Source organism: Gossypium raimondii, chromosome 10 (genome assembly GCF_025698545.1).
Source record: "Gossypium raimondii isolate GPD5lz chromosome 10, ASM2569854v1, whole genome shotgun sequence".
NCBI classification, from domain to species: Eukaryota; Viridiplantae; Streptophyta; class Magnoliopsida; order Malvales; family Malvaceae; genus Gossypium; species Gossypium raimondii.
Genome location: NC_068574.1, coordinates 23,902,183 through 23,920,532, shown reverse-complemented (window position 1 = coordinate 23,920,532; position 18,350 = coordinate 23,902,183). Strand labels below are relative to the sequence as shown.

General features: G+C 31.8%; 1 protein-coding gene across 2 annotated transcripts; it reads left to right on the top strand.

Moving 5' to 3' along the window:
* Positions 1-4,102: 4,102 nt before the first annotated feature.
* LOC105777347 (uncharacterized WD repeat-containing protein C2A9.03) lies at positions 4,103-9,466 on the top strand. 2 transcript variants are annotated; one of them, XM_012600574.2, is made up of 10 exons: positions 4,103-4,278; positions 4,917-5,050; positions 5,168-5,335; positions 5,424-5,510; positions 7,178-7,312; positions 7,449-7,559; positions 8,008-8,099; positions 8,185-8,290; positions 8,605-8,691; positions 8,800-9,466. In XM_012600574.2, exons 2-10 carry the CDS (start codon positions 4,934-4,936, stop codon positions 9,211-9,213), a joined length of 1,317 nt encoding a protein of 438 aa, XP_012456028.2. In that variant the 5' UTR covers positions 4,103-4,278; positions 4,917-4,933; the 3' UTR covers positions 9,214-9,466. The 2 variants fall into 2 exon arrangements, with proteins under 2 accessions (XP_012456028.2, XP_012456027.2); XM_012600573.2 differs by having other exon boundaries at positions 4,104-4,307.
* Positions 9,467-18,350: the final 8,884 nt, after the last annotated feature.

Sequence of the window (18,350 nt, the reverse complement as noted above, 5' to 3'; positions counted from 1 at the left end):
TAACACAATTATCAAATGTCATCATAATATATATGCCACGAGTCAATAAACTAAGCATTCATGTCACTTAGAACCCTAATAACATAATAAGAAGTAAAAGACAAAAACTACTTGTAATTTTTTTGAATTTGGTATCACAAAAGTAATTAAACCCTAAAACCCTAAAACCTTAAATCTTAAACCCTAAACCATGCACTATAAACCTTAAATCATAAATGCTAAACCCTAAACCATAAATATCAAACACTAAAACCCTAAACTTCTATATCTCATAAGACGTAAACACTAACCTCTTAACACTAAATCATAACCTCTAAACTTTAAACCCCAAACCCCAAACCCCAAACCCCAAACTTACACCCTAAACCCTAAACTCAAAACTCTAATACCAAAATAATAAATATTATATCATGAACTCTAAACCATATACAATAAACCTTAAATAATAATCCCTAAACCCTAAAATAAATTTATTTTTTGCGGCATTTTTCCAGTAAAGCTCATGAAAAAATGACGTCGTTTTATCAAACTTTTTGCGGCGTTTCTAAAAAAGCGTCACTAATTCTACTAAAGGTCAACAAAAATTGAAGTCGTATTGCACAAATTTTTTGCGGCGTTTTACAACAAGCGCCGCTAATTCCTGATCTATAGCGGCATTTCTAATAAAGTGCCGCTAAAGCTCGACCTATTGCGCCTTTTTAAAAAAAAGCGCCACTAAAGCCAATAAAAGCTAAAAAAAACGAAGTCGTTTTGCTCAAATTATTTTGCGGCGTTTTACATAAAGCGCCGCTATTTCTTGATCTATAGCAGCGTTTCTCAGACTTCGCCGCTAAAGCTCGGTCTATTGCGGAGTTTCTAAACTAGCGCCGCTAATGCTCGATCTATTGCGGCATTTTCTAAAAAGTGCCACTAAAGCCAATAAACCTCAACAAAAAACGAAGTCGTTTTGCTCAATTTTTGGTGGTGTCTTACAGGAAACGACGCTAATTCTCTATCTATTGCGGCGTTTTTTTTAAAGCGTCGCTAATTATTATTTATTGCGGTGTTTTTTGGTTAACGCCATTAATACTTGGTCTTTTGCGGTGTTTTTTGTTCAAACGCCGCTATAAACGCCATTAAAAAAAACCTATTTTGCTGTAGTTAGATCATTAAAAACAAAACATATATGGAAGCGTACCTAAATCTATTGTTGGAGATTGCCTAGAAGGTTTGAATCTTCTAAGAAAATAGTTATTTTCTCTTAGTGTATTTATCTGATGAGGGTAGAAAAGAAATACGAGATATATCTATTTCTTGGGGGTCACAATCTCTTTTTAAAATAGTTGGTTATTAAATTAGTTTTGGGTATTTATAATTTGGTCTCTTATCGAATTATAAATACTACTTATGTTATCTACAAATTATTGCCATGGCACTTTAATACAGATGATGCTTATAACATAATTGGTCACTTAATTTTGCACCACACTTTATAATAGTATTATACATTATACATAGCACACGAGCATGTAGGATAGCCACACACCTATGTCAAGAGCTACACGGCCGTGTGATCCAAGTCAATGAGTTACACGAGTAGATACACGGGCTGGGACATGACCGTTTGTCCCAACTTCGGAAGTCACACGGTCTAGGATGTTTCACACGGCATGGCCACACGGTCACGTGTCCCTTATTACTAGGTATTTTTTAGATTTGCCCTAAACTTTCAAAATTATTTCAAATTAGCCCCTATTTGTTCTTAAACTATTTTTAAGGTCCTGTAAACTCGTATTTAGGACTATATGAGTATTTTTACTGTAATTTTGAATGAAATAGCATTGCATACTATGATACACTATTCAATTATATAAGACATTAATATGAAAGTATTAAATTGGCATGATCTACCCATGTATAATATAATGTTCATTGTTAACTTACAAAAATGCTTATGATGTAATTAAATGTTCTGATTGGTTGTAATGCCCGTGACCCTAATCCGAGGACGGAGAGGGGTTAGGGGTGTTACATGTTTATTATTATTTTTTATTCCCCTTTTAACATAAAATATAAAGAGGCCTCTTATCAATTAGTCTAAAAAGTTTTTTCCACCAAAAAGTATTTTTGTAACAAAGTTGATTCCAACCAGAAATAAATTTTATTTATTTTTTGAAAAATATTTTTTTGTTCAAATAATGTCTGGCATAACAATTAACGATATTCATAATGGTTTTCTTTCACCCACATTATATTTGGAAACTATAAATTTAACTAATAATTATAATTTATAAATAATAAGATTTTTCTAAAGCTTTTATAATTATAATTTTATATCGTGTCCGTAAATCAAAATGATAATAAAATTATAATTATTTTTGAAAAATAAATAAAATTTATTTCTGGTTGAAATTGACTTTTTTTATAAAAATACTTTTTGATAGAATTATTTTTTGGACTAATTAGTAGGAGGCCTCTCTATTTTTTTATGTTAAAAGGGAACAACAAATAATAAATAAGGGGGATTTATGAGGGAATTTACCCTTTTGAAAGCTTGGTGCCGCTACACTTTTAGGCGGCACCTTAAAGTTTTTTGTAGTTGCCAATTAAAATGGTAAATTTGCATATTAGGTCCCTGAATACTCTAGATTATCACATTTTAGTCTAGCGCTACTAATATGTGTCAGAATACTGTAGCAAATGCCTATTTTCATAATTAATCTATTTTTCATATATTTTTTTGCAATTAATTGTTTTTTATATTATTTAGGTAAAATACCCTAAAATATATGAGGACAAACCAAAAACTATAAGCGCATACCAAAAAAACATTAGGATATACCAAAACATATGAGAGCCTACTTGAAAACATAACGAGGCACCTATGAGAAGATATAAAAAATTTGAGAGTATACCAAAAAACACTAGGGTTGCCAAAAAAATATGAGCAAATACCAAAATTGTGAAGGATTACCTTAAAACATGAAGAAATACTAAAAAATAATGGGTAACTAGTAAACATGAGGGATACAAAAATATGAGGATATACTAAAAATGAGATATACCAATTTTCGGTTCATATTAAAATTTTGTTAATTTATTTAAATTTTAATTTAATTGTATCTTTTACAAAATTTTAATTTTGAAACCATACCAACAAATATGAAGGTAAACAGAAAAAGAAAAAGAGGATTACAAAAATATCTAAGAGAGTACCAATAAACATGGGATTAATATACAAGAGAGTATCAATTTTAATTTAAAAGTTATGAAATAATATCAAATTTTATGAGGAAGTATTAATATATATAAGAAATTATCAAAAGTTTGTTGAGAAATGCCAAAAAGTATAAGGTAGTATTAGAAGTCTTCATGGGTCGAGTCGGGCTCAATCAAAATTTAGGCTCTGCCCGACCCGAAAAATGGACTTAAAATTTTGTCTAAGTTCAACCCGGATAAAAATGTTAAAATCCGGGTCCGGCTCGTCTCATATTAATTTTTTTTATATTTTTTATATAATTTTTTTAAAAATATAATACATCAAAAATAATAAAAATAATAAAATAAATATTTTCCAAAAAATTGAAAATAAATTTTAAAAAAATATGTATACTTAAATAATACTAAGATATGTGTAACTTATCAAACAAATATATCTAAAATAGTAACAAAATTAACAATAAAACAATAGTTACACGATAACAACAAAATAATAAAATAGTAGAAGATAATAGTGAAATGGCAGCAAATAGTGAAAAACAAGAAAATAACAAAAAAAGAGTAAACAACAGATATTCAAGTCGAGCCTGAGCCAAAAAAATTTTACTTGAAGCTTGACCCCGTTTTCTAAATGGGCTTTAATTTTTTGCCTAAACTCATTTTTCAAACTTCTATTTTTATTCAAATTCTCTTACTTTTGTACGATTTTCAGACTGAATCGGGTGACCCGGCCATGAGTAGGTCTAGGTAATATCAACGAGAATATATAAAAAAATGATAATATATTTATTTTTAACTTGTAACTTTATGAATGGCGAAAAGTTGATCTCAAGGTTGTTTTTTTTTTTTTTCAGAGCTCACAGCAGAACTGCCCAAAAAACATGGTGCGTGCGATAGGCATGAATTAAAAGACGTATTTTTGGCCGACAATAACGAACCCCAAAACTATCTTCATTATTATCTCTATGTTCTCTACTCCTTTTTCTACTTAAAAATACATAAAATAAATACTAAAATAACATAATAAAACAACAAATCACCCAAAGGCCAAAACCTTCCCATCCCAGACCAAATTTTGATGTAAGAACATCATCCATCTCTTCTTTTTTGTAAGAACATCTCATCTCTCCTTTTTTTTTGTTTATTTTATTTTATTGCAATCAATTTCCTTTTATCCTTATGTTCGATCATTTTCTTCTGGCTTGTCTTCGTCCATGTTTTTATTCTGTTTTTTTTCTGGAAAAATCGAAACTTTTATATGAAATGTTCCTCTTTTGTTGGTGGGTTTTGATGGTTTTGGGTTTTTTTCTGTTCATATCGTATTTTAGATATGATTTAATCATATTTTAGGGTTTTTTTGGGTTATGGTGGTTCATTGGTTTGTTTGGAAGTAAGTTTCTTTTATGATTTCTGGGAATATTTGTTGTAAATTCCATTTCTTTTTAGGGTTTCTCTGGGGTCTTCTATTATATTTTAGGTTTTTTAAGGCGGTTTGTTTGGAAGTAGGTTTAGTAAATCCTGTGAATATTTGCTTCTATGATAAAAGAAAAGTAATGTTTGCTAGTCTGCTTGTAAGTAAGTTTATTTCAATGATTTTAGGAATACCCTTTTCTCCAATTAGTATATTGTCTTTAGGTTTTCCAATGATTTTTATTTATTTTTGTTTGTGAGAAAGGAAAACATAAGAAAATAACAGTAATAATTTGATAATTTCACAGTTGAATGCAAATATAGCATGTCCCGTTTGCAACTGGAGGATTTCTATTACATGGCTGAAGACATCATCGATGATATGGATGAAGACGACTATGGTAGAGCTGGTGGAGACATGGATGCCCATGAATATGACATGGTTTGTTTTTCATTTTGGTTATATGTATTTATTTATATATTTTTGTTAATTTTAGTTTATTTTAGAATTAATGATGAAATTAATCACTTTCAAGCTATAATTTGACCATTTGAGCAGCTGACCAAGGTGACTGATACATCTTCTAGTCAAGCACGGAAGGGGAAGGACATTCAGGGGATTCCATGGGAAAGATTGAACATAACCAGGGAAGATTATAGATTGACAAGGCTTGAACAGTATAAGAATTATGAGAATATCCCGGCCTCTGGTGATGCTGTTGTCAAGGTTTGTTTCTTCTACCTTCTCTAAACAAGATAGTTTGTCCTAAAGAGACTATCATTTGAACTGTATGTAATTGTTAATTTTTTTATAGGAATGCAAACAGATGGAAAAAGGTGGGAACTACTATGAGTTCTTCCACAACACTAGATTAGTTAAGCCGACAATCCTCCATTTTCAGGTTTGTTGGTTAGAAAGTGTGTTATTATTTTGTTATTTTCATTTATATTTTCCATCTGAAGATGTTGATTTTGGTGTCAAAATATGTTGTTATTGGATTTCTTTTTCCTTTTAGAAGGTGATGTATCTTTAATGTGTTTAATCATTCGAAGACTAATCTTCTCATTATTTGTCTTGGTTCAGTTGTGTGCTCAGGCAATTATAAATGTGCCCGATTTTGTTCTTTGGTATTGAGTGTGTTACTCAGTGTTGTCATTCCTCATGTATGGATTGTGATATTTACACCTTTGAACCTGTAACTCTGTGTGTGTGCATGCTCACATGTCAGGGTGTTCGTTTTAAGTTTTATTTTCTAGGTCTCATTTTTTCTCTCCAGTACATCCACATTATTTTTGTCATTGTACAGGTAAATGCTCTGCAGTAAGAAGTCCAAGTTAGTCCAAGATTTGGCTTAGAAGTTTAATACATACTGCAATTGTTGAATTCACTATACAAAGAGGACCTTATAAAAACTATTGATAACAGGACAACAATACATATATTTCTTTGTCCATTCATTGTTTGGTAAAATGATTCTTGAAGCCGGCAATTACTAATTTGAGATTAAAGGCTTAGGTATTTATATGTATATATATGGATATATGTGTATATATGGATATATGTGTTTTATTGCGTGGACACATATAGGTGCATGTACGGATGCATCAGTTTTTAAATACTGTTCGAACTTCTGAATTTTGATTATTGACAAGTTTTTAAGGTTTGCTTTTCTTATTGAGGGGAAATTTTTAAGTTGCTAAGATCGACCTAACATAGTTTCTCTATCCTAGTAAGTTGTGGAGCTTATTTAGTGCTCCTACCTTAAGAGGCAGTTTAGGGTTGTCAAATAGTATTTGGATCTTGCTTTGGTGCTTGTATTGGACCTGAGTGTTGACAGTTGGTATGAGTAATGCTTTTTGAGTTCTATGCTATAGGTTCTTATTTGACTAGAGGTAACCTCTCTTCCCCACTGATATCTTCATCGATTAAAAACCAAAATTTTGTCCAGAAATTAAATTTCTCGCTGTTCACATGGTTTGTTCATTGCTCATTAACACTTCCAAACCATAATTCAATATTATGCACAATGATGACTGTATACCTGCTATATCTTCTGTAAAATAATCCCAAAGCTCATTCTGCTTCTATTTGCTTGCTGTTGAACTTTTAGGTGACACTAAGAATCAATCTCATTTGATATATCATTTTGTTTGATACACTTAATCCCTCAAATATCACTGAAAACTATCCTTTAAACCATAATATATCACATTGATTACTGCATATCTTTTGTGGCATTCTTGTATTATAGACTGAAAATGTCCAATAGTGGAAAGGCAGGAATTCATTATTTCTATACATTTACATCTACAGTTCCAGTATCTCTAGTTTGGATGCATATCTGTTGCACTATATTCTGTTTCTGAAGGTTTATTATTACACATGGCATTTGAGCAAGACACTTTTTTTGTATATTGAAGTTTGAGTAATAAATCTGTAGTGCTGTGATTTATATATTTGTTGTATCTAGGTTGGAGAAGTATCTATTGCTTTTTATTTGGTTATTATAAGTGTATATGGACACTTGTTATCTGAGCTTCAATAACCTGTTTTGGAATGAATTTGCAGCTTCGAAACTTGGTTTGGGCTACTTCAAAGCACGATGTTTACCTTATGTCCAATTATTCAGTCATGCATTGGTCATCATTGTCATGTCATCTCTCTGAGATCCTTAATTTCTCTGGGCACGTGGCACCTACTGAGGTATCAAAGTTGTACTTGTTGGCCATAATGCTTCTCATCTCTTTTTCTTATTAGCATGAGTGATTTTGAAGATAGCTATTTATTTTAGTAATTATGGTCTACTGTTATCTCCTAACTTATATTGTCATGTAACTAGAAACATCCGGGAAGTTTATTAGAAGGTTTTACACAAACCCAAATAAGTACACTGGCGGTCAAAGACAATTTTATGGTTGCAGGAGGTTTCCAAGGAGAGCTTACTTTTAAGGTAAGTTAATATTTGCATAACCTTTGCCCTGTATTTGCTAATCTGCTGCTTATGAGGTGGAAAGTATGTTGTGCCAAATCTTCTTTTCTTTGAAACACCTATGTCCGATGCATATTCAGATATGGGTATGGAGATATGACCCTCCCAAGGACCCCCAAGTACATGGAAAAATTTTAAAAGAATTGAACATGCTTGTATCCAACAATCAAATCCCAATCCAAGTAACTTAGGATGGAACATGCTATCTCGTTTTTACGTTTTCATGGTTGTGATGGGGAGAAGAGGCAGTGTGTGTGTGTGTAAGAGAGGCTCTTAGTTCATTTCATTGCTCAGCTGAGATAATTCCTTGGAGTCTTGGTTTAAATGTAATATCAACTGCCTTTGACAGTTTGAGCACATACAATTTGTAGGTTCTATTTCTATAATTTCACTTTTCCTGTGTCTGCAGCACTTGGACAGAAAAGGGGTAGCATTTTGTACGCGAACAACCTATGACGATAATGCAATTACAAATGCTATTGAGATATACGACAGCTTGAGGTAGCATGATATTGCTGATTGTCTGTTTGACTGGGAAAATATATATTGAATAAAATATAGATTGAATTTCAAAATTGTTTTGCAGGGGTGGAATCAATTTTATGGCTGCCAATAATGACTGTAGCATGAGAGAATATGATACGGAGAGATTTCAGCTTCTAAACCATCTCCGTTTCCCTTGGCCAGTAAATGTAAGCCCATCAAATCTCTACTATTTGACTACTTTCTTAATTCAGCTGTTCTTTCTTGTCTCGCTGAATGGTCTATTTTATATCTGTAAGTTCTAAAGAGATGCAATGGTGCAAGGATAGTTGTATGGTCATTCACTGTAATAAATTTCTTCACGTAGTGGAGAAGTATGGTGAATTTGACTTATCGGGTTTGTGCTTCAAAAGAAAAAGAGATAGTTGCTTCATAAATGGAGAAAGCGAATCTTAATCATTTGACATTTTATTGATTACCTTAATATTCAATTACATGATGGAACTTGTTTGTTCTGATGCAGCATACATCAGTCAGCCCTGACCGAAGGCTTATTACTGTTGTTGGAGATAGCTTGGATGGGTTGCTTGTGGATTTGCAAAACGGAAAGGTAAATAAAAATCTCATTCGATTAGATCTGCACAAGTGCCTTGGTGCAACATTAAGCAGGAAAAGAAGAATTATTGCGGTTACTGAATCACGTTGTCTTTGGTTTCAGACTGTAGCAACGGTGGTAGGTCATCTAGATTACTCCTTTGCATCTGCATGGCACCCAGACGGGCGCATATTTGCCACTGGAAATCAGGATAAGACATGCCGTGTGTGGGACGTTCGAAACCTTTCAAGGCCAGTTGCGACTCTCAAAGGAAACTTGGGTGCCATACGATCAATCCGCTTTTCATCCGATGGTCAATTCATGGTGGCTGCTGAACCTGCAGATTTTGTTCACGTGTATAGTACGTGTGCCGAGTACGAGAAAAGACAAGAGATTGACTTCTTTGGGGAGATTTCGGGAGTATCTCTGAGTCCAGACGATGAATCTTTGTATATAGGAATATGGGACAGAACGTATGCAAGTTTGCTGCAATACAACAAAAGACACACATATGCATACTTAGATTCGTACTTGTGATAATGTCAACTGCGTGCTGTTGTAGTTATGGCGCTCTCTTTTGTGCTCTGTTTTGTTTGTGTAGGGTGATATGAATGAAGATTAAATATTATATGACAGTATAATAAGTGTATGTTGTGTTAGAACTTTTCTAGAAAGGTGCATGTACAGTACAATATCATCCTCTAAATCATATGCTATTTGTATGATCGATTTTCTGTTCTTAAATGTAAGTTAATAATTGAGTAAAATTAACTTGCTTGGATATTCAAAAGCGGCTGTTTGCTGGCTTTTCATGCCCTTTCTCTTTCTCTTCCACTCCTTGCCCTTTCCATTCTTCAGTTTGCTTTGCAGATTTTTGTCTGATTGACAAATTCTGATCTCATGCTAATATAATTATAATATTTTCTAAATTTCATGGCCATTTTTAAATTATTTTTCCAACTATTTCAAATTTAAAACTATAAAAGTAATTTTTTTTGTTACTAATTTTATTAGCTTAATGTATAGTTTGGTACCTTAGTTTGACACTTTCTTCTACCATGATATTTGTGTTATTTTTGGTTCAATGTGGTCCAAAGGAAACAATATTAACATTTTAGTTTAAATTGAGTTTGAGTTGATTTAATGAAAATTCATAATAAGAGATATTAGTAATTAACTTTTATGAAAACCCTAGAATTTGAATTAAATCATATTTTAAACAAATTGTATTTGATAAGTTAAGTGTAAAATTAAACAAATTCACAATAACATTAAATTTATTCTATTAGAAAATAATGAAAAATTTCAAATAGAATAATATTAGTAATTAACTTTCATCAAATCAAAATTAAAATTAATTATTGAAATTAGCACCATTACCTTTGGATAATAATATATATATATTCAAATATAGACACTAGATTGGACCAAAAATAACAGAGGTACCACATTAAAAAAGTACCAAAATCGGTACCAAACATATATTAAACCAATTTTATTTAATTCGAGACTAATTGAATTTAAATATAAAATTATAAATTATCATGAATATACACTTATGATTATAAATTTATTGAATTATTCAGTTACCTTTGTAAGTAAATTTTAAAAATTTAACTTCTATAATAAGTTCACTTTGATGAATTAGAGCTTTAGGTTATTCTATAATTTATTTCATTATTTTTTATATTTTTGTACATTAATTAGTTTTTATTTGATCTGTGTTTTTTCTTTTCTAATCTTCCATATGTTTATGATGTTTAACTAATTATTTTTATTTTTAAAATTCGAGAGATAGGGCTTCGTTAAAAATTGAGTTTTTTTACAATTTATTTTATTATCAAGGTTTTGTTTTCCTCGGCAAAAAGCAGTTTATTTCATTAATAAAAGAAAGATACTCACCACGGCCTGCAAAAAGTCTAAAGCCCAATAGAACAACAACGTTAAAAAGACATTTTCGTATTTGAATGTATATTTTAAATTTATTGATATAAATTTGATTTCTTTTCTGAGAACTCTTTTTAATATTATCAATTTATATTTTATAAAATTTTATTATGTAAATAATATTTGTATAAGATTCTAAAACTCTTATACAAAAACAATGATTTTATAAACACGAATAAAATTAGATTTTGAAATTTGTGTAAATTGCTATATAAGGTACATCTTTCTTTATTTACATTTATCTTTGAAATTTTATAAAATAAAAGTAGTTTATAGTGAAACTTGTTTAAAATAAAATTTGAGATTGTCGAAACTATTTTTTGAAAAATAAAAATTTTGGGTTGTCGACTTAAAAAAATGAAAGTTGGGAGTCGCCACCAATCTTTTATTAGGGTGTGATTGGATTACCTAAAAAAACGGCTTTGGTCTACGAGTTTTAGAAAAACGGATCCGGGAGTCAGTTACGTATGAGGAAGGATTAGCACCCTCGTAATGCCCAAAATTGGTACCTAGTTAATTAATTAGTGTCTTAAGGTCGAGAATTTGGAAAAAACGTAATCCTTAGCAAAACTTAAAAGGCTACGTATTAAGACCCTTATTATTTCAGAGAAAGAAGATACCACACCCAATGCGTTAGGGCACAACATTCTAATTTTCCCCAAAATGAATTGGGCCAAAATACTTGTACAATAAAATTTTAAAAGAACATCCACTTATCCAAGATTTAAGAAATCACACCCAATACGTTAGGGCACGATTCCTCTAGAATCCCAAACTCGGAATATTTCCTTTACTTTAAAAGAACATCCACTTATCCAAGATTTAAGAAATCACACCCAATACGTTAGGGCACAATTCCTTTAAAATCCCAAATTCGGAATATTTCCTTTATTATTTTTAAAAAATCTTCATTTCAAGAAATCAATACGTCACATCCAATAAGTTAGGACACAACGTGTTGAATTCCCAATAATAAGTTTTTATTTTTTGATTGAAGAGAAATGCTCGATTATCGGATTTAACGAAGAAAATTGGAACCCAATACGTTAGGGCTCAATTCCCTTGAAAATCCTAAATACAAACATTATCTCAATTTTAAAAAATTTTCTATCTTTAAATTTGAGTAAAAAATGATGTAACGTGATTTTATACATGCAAATGCTATAATAACAATAACAATAACAATAATAAATACATCATCGACATAAAAATAATATAAGCAAATGAATAAACGAAATAAAAAAAAGGTAATCCATGACATGCAAAATATTAAATGTAAACACAATTATACAATGGATGGGATAGCAAACAAATAAATAAGGATCAAAAGATGTACACATGGAAATTATGAAGATTAAAATATACATATAATTTACAAATAAAATTTTAGGTCATAGAATTTATATATAAATACAATACATAATATGCTTATGAAAATAAAGAAAAAATATAATTATACGTACATATATAAAATAATAAAAATAAATATATTTTAAAAAAGGAAAAAAAGGTGAGTATTTAATCACTTAAAAAATGTAAATATATACATATAAATATGAAAATATTCATTAAAAAATATAGGAAAATATTCGTTTAAAAATATATATATATATATGTGCACATATAAAAGGAATATATATAGATAAAAAATAGAATAAAAATAATAATTACACTATTAATTAATAAAATAAATAAAAGAGTATAAAAAACTAAATTGAATCGCAATTTAAAAATCTGGGGTAAATCTGCAAATAAATAAAAGTAAAAGGACTAATTTGAACGCGCGAATTACATAGAGGGGCTGGAAGGGAAATTTTTCCTTCTCCTCTAAAACGGTGTCGTTCAAAAGGATTAAATTGAAATTTAAAATAAATAAAAGGGTAAATTAAAAAAAATAAAGAAAACTTAATTACAAAAACATTAAAAGGCGGAGGGGCTAAATAAAAATAAATAAATAAAATTCGCAGTGGTATCACCTTCTCCCTTTTTTAAAATCGTAAATAAGTAAAAAAAAATAATCGAAAGAAAAAAAATAGTAAACCACCTTTAAAAAACTGCCAATCGTTCTTTTTTTATTCCTCATCTTTTTTTCCCCTCTTTTTTTTTCAATGAAGGGAGAGACCTCAATTTATAGTTGAGCCTCCCCAAATCCAACGGTACAGATCAACGGCTGAGATTAAAGGGTATCTACAAATTAAATCTCTAAGATTACAAAATCATATCTTCTAAGATTACATATCATATCTAAGATTGCATATATCATATCTAAGATTACATATCCTCAAAAATTATGTTTCCATATGTGAGCCCGGGCTAAAATTGGGTATTACAGAGATCATGTAGGATTAATAATGAGAGCATGCACTTACCCGATTAAAAATGTCTTGGCCCCAGCAATGGCGGAAGCGCATGCATGTTAGCAAGCAGTGCAGTTTGCAGAAGAGATTGGTTTTCGTCGAATCACGGTGGAAGGAGATGCATTGACAATAATAAAAAAAGTAATATCAAAAGATGAAGACAAATCAGTATTGAGCACAGTGATTAAAACAATTTAAACAAACGCCCAAAAATTTGAAGAGATAAATTTTAGATTTGTACCCAGAAACGCAAATGCCGCGGCGCATGGATTGGCTCAGGAAGGCAAGAGGTTTGAAACAGTCAGGTATTGGATAGAAGAGGCCCCGGTGAGAGTGGAAAAGTTGGTGACAGAGGACAGAAGGCGAATGCAGAGGGGAGGAAATGGTGGACTTATGGAGTAAAGTTGGGATAAAAAAGAAGTTACAAAGCCCGTGGAGTGTCAAATCGGCAATAGGAAAGCAATCGGGACTATAAGATGATCATCGGAATGGGATGAAAGGTTGCAAGATTTAGGTTGCCGAAGTAACCACTGATTGAATCGATTGTGGGTAGAAATAGGAACTGTTCAATTGCAATGAATTAGTGGAAATTTCTATTCAATTATTTTTGTATTATTAGATAATTAAAAATATTTAAAAATGTATAATTATTTCAAGGTTATATGGTTTTGTCAAAACTCTACTGGAAAAATTCTGCTACTATTGGGACTCCAAATCAATTTTAATAAGTTTGAACTCTTTTTCAGTTTGTCAACTAGACAACAAGCTAAAAGACGGTATAGTAGCATTCTTAACGCAAAAGGAATTGACCAATTAAGGAAATACTTAGGTTTGGAACCGGGGAAACTACATAAGAAAAAAGAAAATTTCCAAAGCTTAATTGGCAAGGTGAACAATAAATTCACTTCATGGAAGTCAAAGTGTCTGTCATCAGGTGCAAGGTTCACTTTCATCAAATCTACTTTAAGGTCACTTCCCCTTTACCCCCTTTCTGTCTTCAAGGCCCCCAATTACATCTATGATGAAATTGACAAGATCATTTGTGTTTTTTGGTGAGGCCACAAATCTAACGATAGAAAATTTCACCCGTCACTGGGATAAAATCTGCACTCCTCTATCATAAGGAAGGTTGAGAATTCATAAGACTTACCTTTTCAATGAAGCCATTCTCTCAAAAATTGTGTAGCGTATCATGACAAATCAAATTTGTCTTCTTACAAGAGTCTTAAGAGCCAAATACTACAATCATCACCCCTTTGAATATGCTAAGCCTAAATTGTTGACTCATTGGTTTGGAAAGGTATTTTTAGAGGTAAAGAATCTGCATACAAGGAAAAGATGTCCAACTTTGGGATGGTAAAAACTGTTGGATAAGTACAAACACAAATTCTCCCATCGTGGACACTATCAAACCACCTGCTTCTAGCATTGAAGTTTATCTTGCTGCTTCTCTCACATCAACAATTGGGATAAAAATAAATCTTTAAATTTGCTCAATCATGGTCGAGCCTCTGATCTTCTTAGTAGGACTCTCTCGATTCAAGGTGGTGAAAACAAAATTGTCTAGAAACCTTTTATATCAGTAATACCCCTCCACCACTAGCTTCGTATAAAGCATGGACCAAACTTTGGTGACTCAAACTTCCTTATAAAATAATCATTTTCCTTTGGAAAATTCGCAAAAATTGCCTTCCAACCATGGATCTTCTCTTGAGACGCTCTCTTAATGATAATCATTGTCCTTTCTGCAAGACCAATAAGGAAACTACAGAGCACCTCTTCCTTGATTGTAATTTTGCTAGAGCAGTTTGGCTTGATTCTCCTCTCAATCTCTATTCTGATTCCCTTCGTATTTCTTCCTTATCCAACTAGTTTCTTCATTGGCTTAATTCAAAAAACACCATCTCTAATGACTTAAGGAAATTCTACACTATTGCAACTTCTACTCTTTGGATCATTTGGAAGTCAAGGAATGAACTCATATTTCGAAATACTAATCCTACACCAACAGACACAATTAGAAGGATCCATTATCTTTATCAATTTGTTCTAAATGGTTACCCCCTTGACATTTTGCAAATTCTTCAACCAAGAATCCATGCATCTGTTACTACTTAAGGACCACTCTCCCATTAGACCCTTTCACTATGCATTGTTCATGATGGCCAAAATGATATGATTGGCCGAGCTACAATTGCTCAAGACCCCGAAGACTCTCAGTTTTTGTTCATTCGAAGCTTTAAATTTGCAAGCAAACTATAACAACCCATTTTCAGTGGTACCAAAAATAGTGGTTTTAGAACCCCGTTATCTAATGATCGAATCCAAAAATATTAATATTTAATAATCATTGGTTCAATATAGTGTTATATGAAATTTTGGTTCAGTAATTAGATTGATTAGAAAATTGATTATAGTATAAGGATTAAATTGTAAAGGCGGTAAAAGTTTATTATTATGGATTTATATTTACTAATGATAATACATTAATCAATTAGTACCTAAAATGAAAATTTAGCCATTTTATTTATAGATAGTGGTCGGTTAGGTGTTGACATTATTTAAAATAATGTTAATTTTATATAATAATTAGATTATATATATATAGTAACATAGTGGATGGTGGGGGGAATTCTTTTTTTTTTTTTTTCATCTTCCCCATCACTTTCTTTCTTTCTTGTTGAGATAGGGAAGGTCGGCTAAGTTCCACGCTCTTGCATGGTAAGTTAATTTGAGCCTGTTTTGCATGGATTTTGTGTTTTTGAGATCATAGTACTACAATCTAGCTAACAGTTGTGTCCGTTTCTAAATCTATTAAAGATTCATGAGATTGCCATTGTTGAGTGCTTGAAATTGTGGTGTTAAATGATTAGATTAGAAGAGAGGTTATGAAAAAGGACCACTTTGTAAAATCAAAATTTGTTAGTTTTGAATATTAAGACTAAAGTGTAAACATTTCGAAACCAGTTTGAGATTTCTATAAACGTTGTTATAAAAGGGCTCGACTGTATAATGTGTTTGGATTAAAGGAATTGTGAGTGATAGAATTGAACTGACTTATACGCATAATAAGCTAATAAATGATATTTGGTTGATGAAAATTGAATTAAATTATGTTATAGATTAATATTTGAATCCACCAAGAGAAGATTGCAGGAAAGGGAAGTCGTTGAGTAGACGCTACCGTGGTGTGTTACCATTCTGCCAGATAAGTTCATGAGATATAAATTTTGTTTAGTTTTTTCTCTTTAATTGTATAATTGGAAATTTGGCAGGTGAGATTTGATTTGCTTAACATAAAAAGGAGATATTGAATTAGGATACAAGGAAATAAGGTTATAGAATGAAATCGTCTCGATGAACTTAGAAAAAGACTCATGCATATGGTTACATGTTATTTCCTAATGATTTCAAGATCCAACATTTTTTGTGGACTCGAAGATACATGTGACACATGTTTAGCCTGGACTAGTAACCTGATTTCATTTTCAAGGTTTAGCCTAGACTGACAACTTTATATGAATATACAGCTCTGGCCAGGCTATTATCGTGTCGTTAAAAGTTTAGCCCCGACGGGTAACCTGGCACCTCTGCACATGATTAGCTCGAATGATCCCCTAGTATGCAACGCTCTTGTGTTTTGAGCTTTTTTACGATGGTTCATCAAGTAACATAAAACTTGCAAAGTGTTAAATTGACATGTTATGAAATGAAAGGTAACAAAAGATTTGATGGATAAGTTCCGAGTAAACAAAATTGAAAGGAAAGTGGATTATTCAGATATGAAAGTTTAACATATTATGTCACGAATTTGGCATATTATACATTTGATTCAGTGTATAAACTTACATTATTGGAATTATGTAGTATGATAGGTAAACTTATCATCTATATGAAACTACATATATTTGTTGGTGAGGTAAGTCAAGTGTTGAAATTGTATGAGCTTACTAAGTATTTTAAAGACTTACTCCCATATTGCTACCTTTTCTATAGATTTTGATTATTCAAGTCGCACCAATCGGATCCACAAGAAGCTCACACTATTTGCTCGCTGACTGGTAGACTTTGTTTATGTCATCGCAGTAAAGTGACATGTATTTAGGTGGATACTTGCATATGGATATAAATGAGTCAAAGTTGTAGTTGAATGTTATGGTCCCTTTTGATGTTATAAATGAAATGGATACAGATTTTGGTTTTTTAACATGCATATAAATGATACATATTGATTTGGTTGTTGTTATGAAAAGTATAGGACTGTATAAGTCATGGTTTAAATGTCTGTAGGACATTCCACAATATATGTGTCAGCAGTTTAGCCATCTATAGGACAGTACATAGTTGGATTGCTTGCAGTATAGTCTGCCGTGTATCTGTTCGCGAAATGGTCTGATATACATATACATATATGTGTATTGTGTATTGTGTGTACTGTAAGTTACACAAGTTGTGTGTCTGCGAACTGTATCAAGTGGTGTAAAAAATTGTTCTGATATAGGTGATAATACCCTGTAGCTAGGGTTCGACGATTGGGCTGAGCTATGAGTGTTAGATTTAGTGATAATAGAGCTACAATTAGCCGATTCTAGGACTAAAACGTCGCACGTTCGAGTCTAGAAATACATGCCACTTATAACCGATGATAGTGTGATGTCTTCTTATCCGGTCTGATTTTAGTTTTTCATATAGATAAAAGATGTCGACTGAGTTTAATCACGTTACACCTGATGAAGTAGATAGTGATGTTCCAACTCCTGAGTAAGGAGCTGCTCAGAGTCTACTCTCAGCTTAAGGGAATGGAAGTTAGGCGCGCAATGCTTTCTTCCAAATGATAAATGAGTGGTATTTGGAGTTCCTATGAACTCACCCAGTGGCTCTGCAACCTCCACCCCCTACTTTTCCTCCCCCAACACCCCCGCGTCCTTAAGATTTAAACCTGGTAAATGTTCACAGACCCCCAATCGATAAATTCCAAAAATGTGGAGCTGAAAAATTTCGAGGGAAACAAGATTATGATTCAGCTAAAGTTGAGTGTTGGTTGAAAAACACACAACAAGTTTTTGATAAGATGATCTATTTGCCAAATGACTGTTTGAGGTGTGCCATCTCATTATTAACAAATAAAGAGTATCAATGGTGGACTACACTGATTGCAGTGGTTCTAAAATAGAGAGTAGACTGGGAACTTTTTCGAACTAAATTTTGAAAGAAATATATCAGTTTGTGGTATTTGGAAAAGAAGAAAATGGAGTTTCTAAAGTTAAAACAAAGAAACATGTTAGTGGATGAGTATTAGAGAATTTGTTCAACTTAGTAAATATTAATATGAACAAGATCGTAAGTTTGTCCAACTCGCGGGTTTGTCTT

Excerpts from the sequence above, each read along its gene's own strand:
- LOC105777347 (XM_012600574.2), top strand. The coding sequence starts at position 4,934 with ATGTCCCGTTTGCAACTGGAGGATTTCTATTACATGGCTGAAGACATC. Across the intron at positions 5,051-5,167 it reads ATGCCCATGAATATGACATG|CTGACCAAGGTGACTGATAC; the intron begins GTTTGTTTTTCA and ends CCATTTGAGCAG. Across the intron at positions 5,511-7,177 it reads CGACAATCCTCCATTTTCAG|CTTCGAAACTTGGTTTGGGC; the intron begins GTTTGTTGGTTA and ends ATGAATTTGCAG.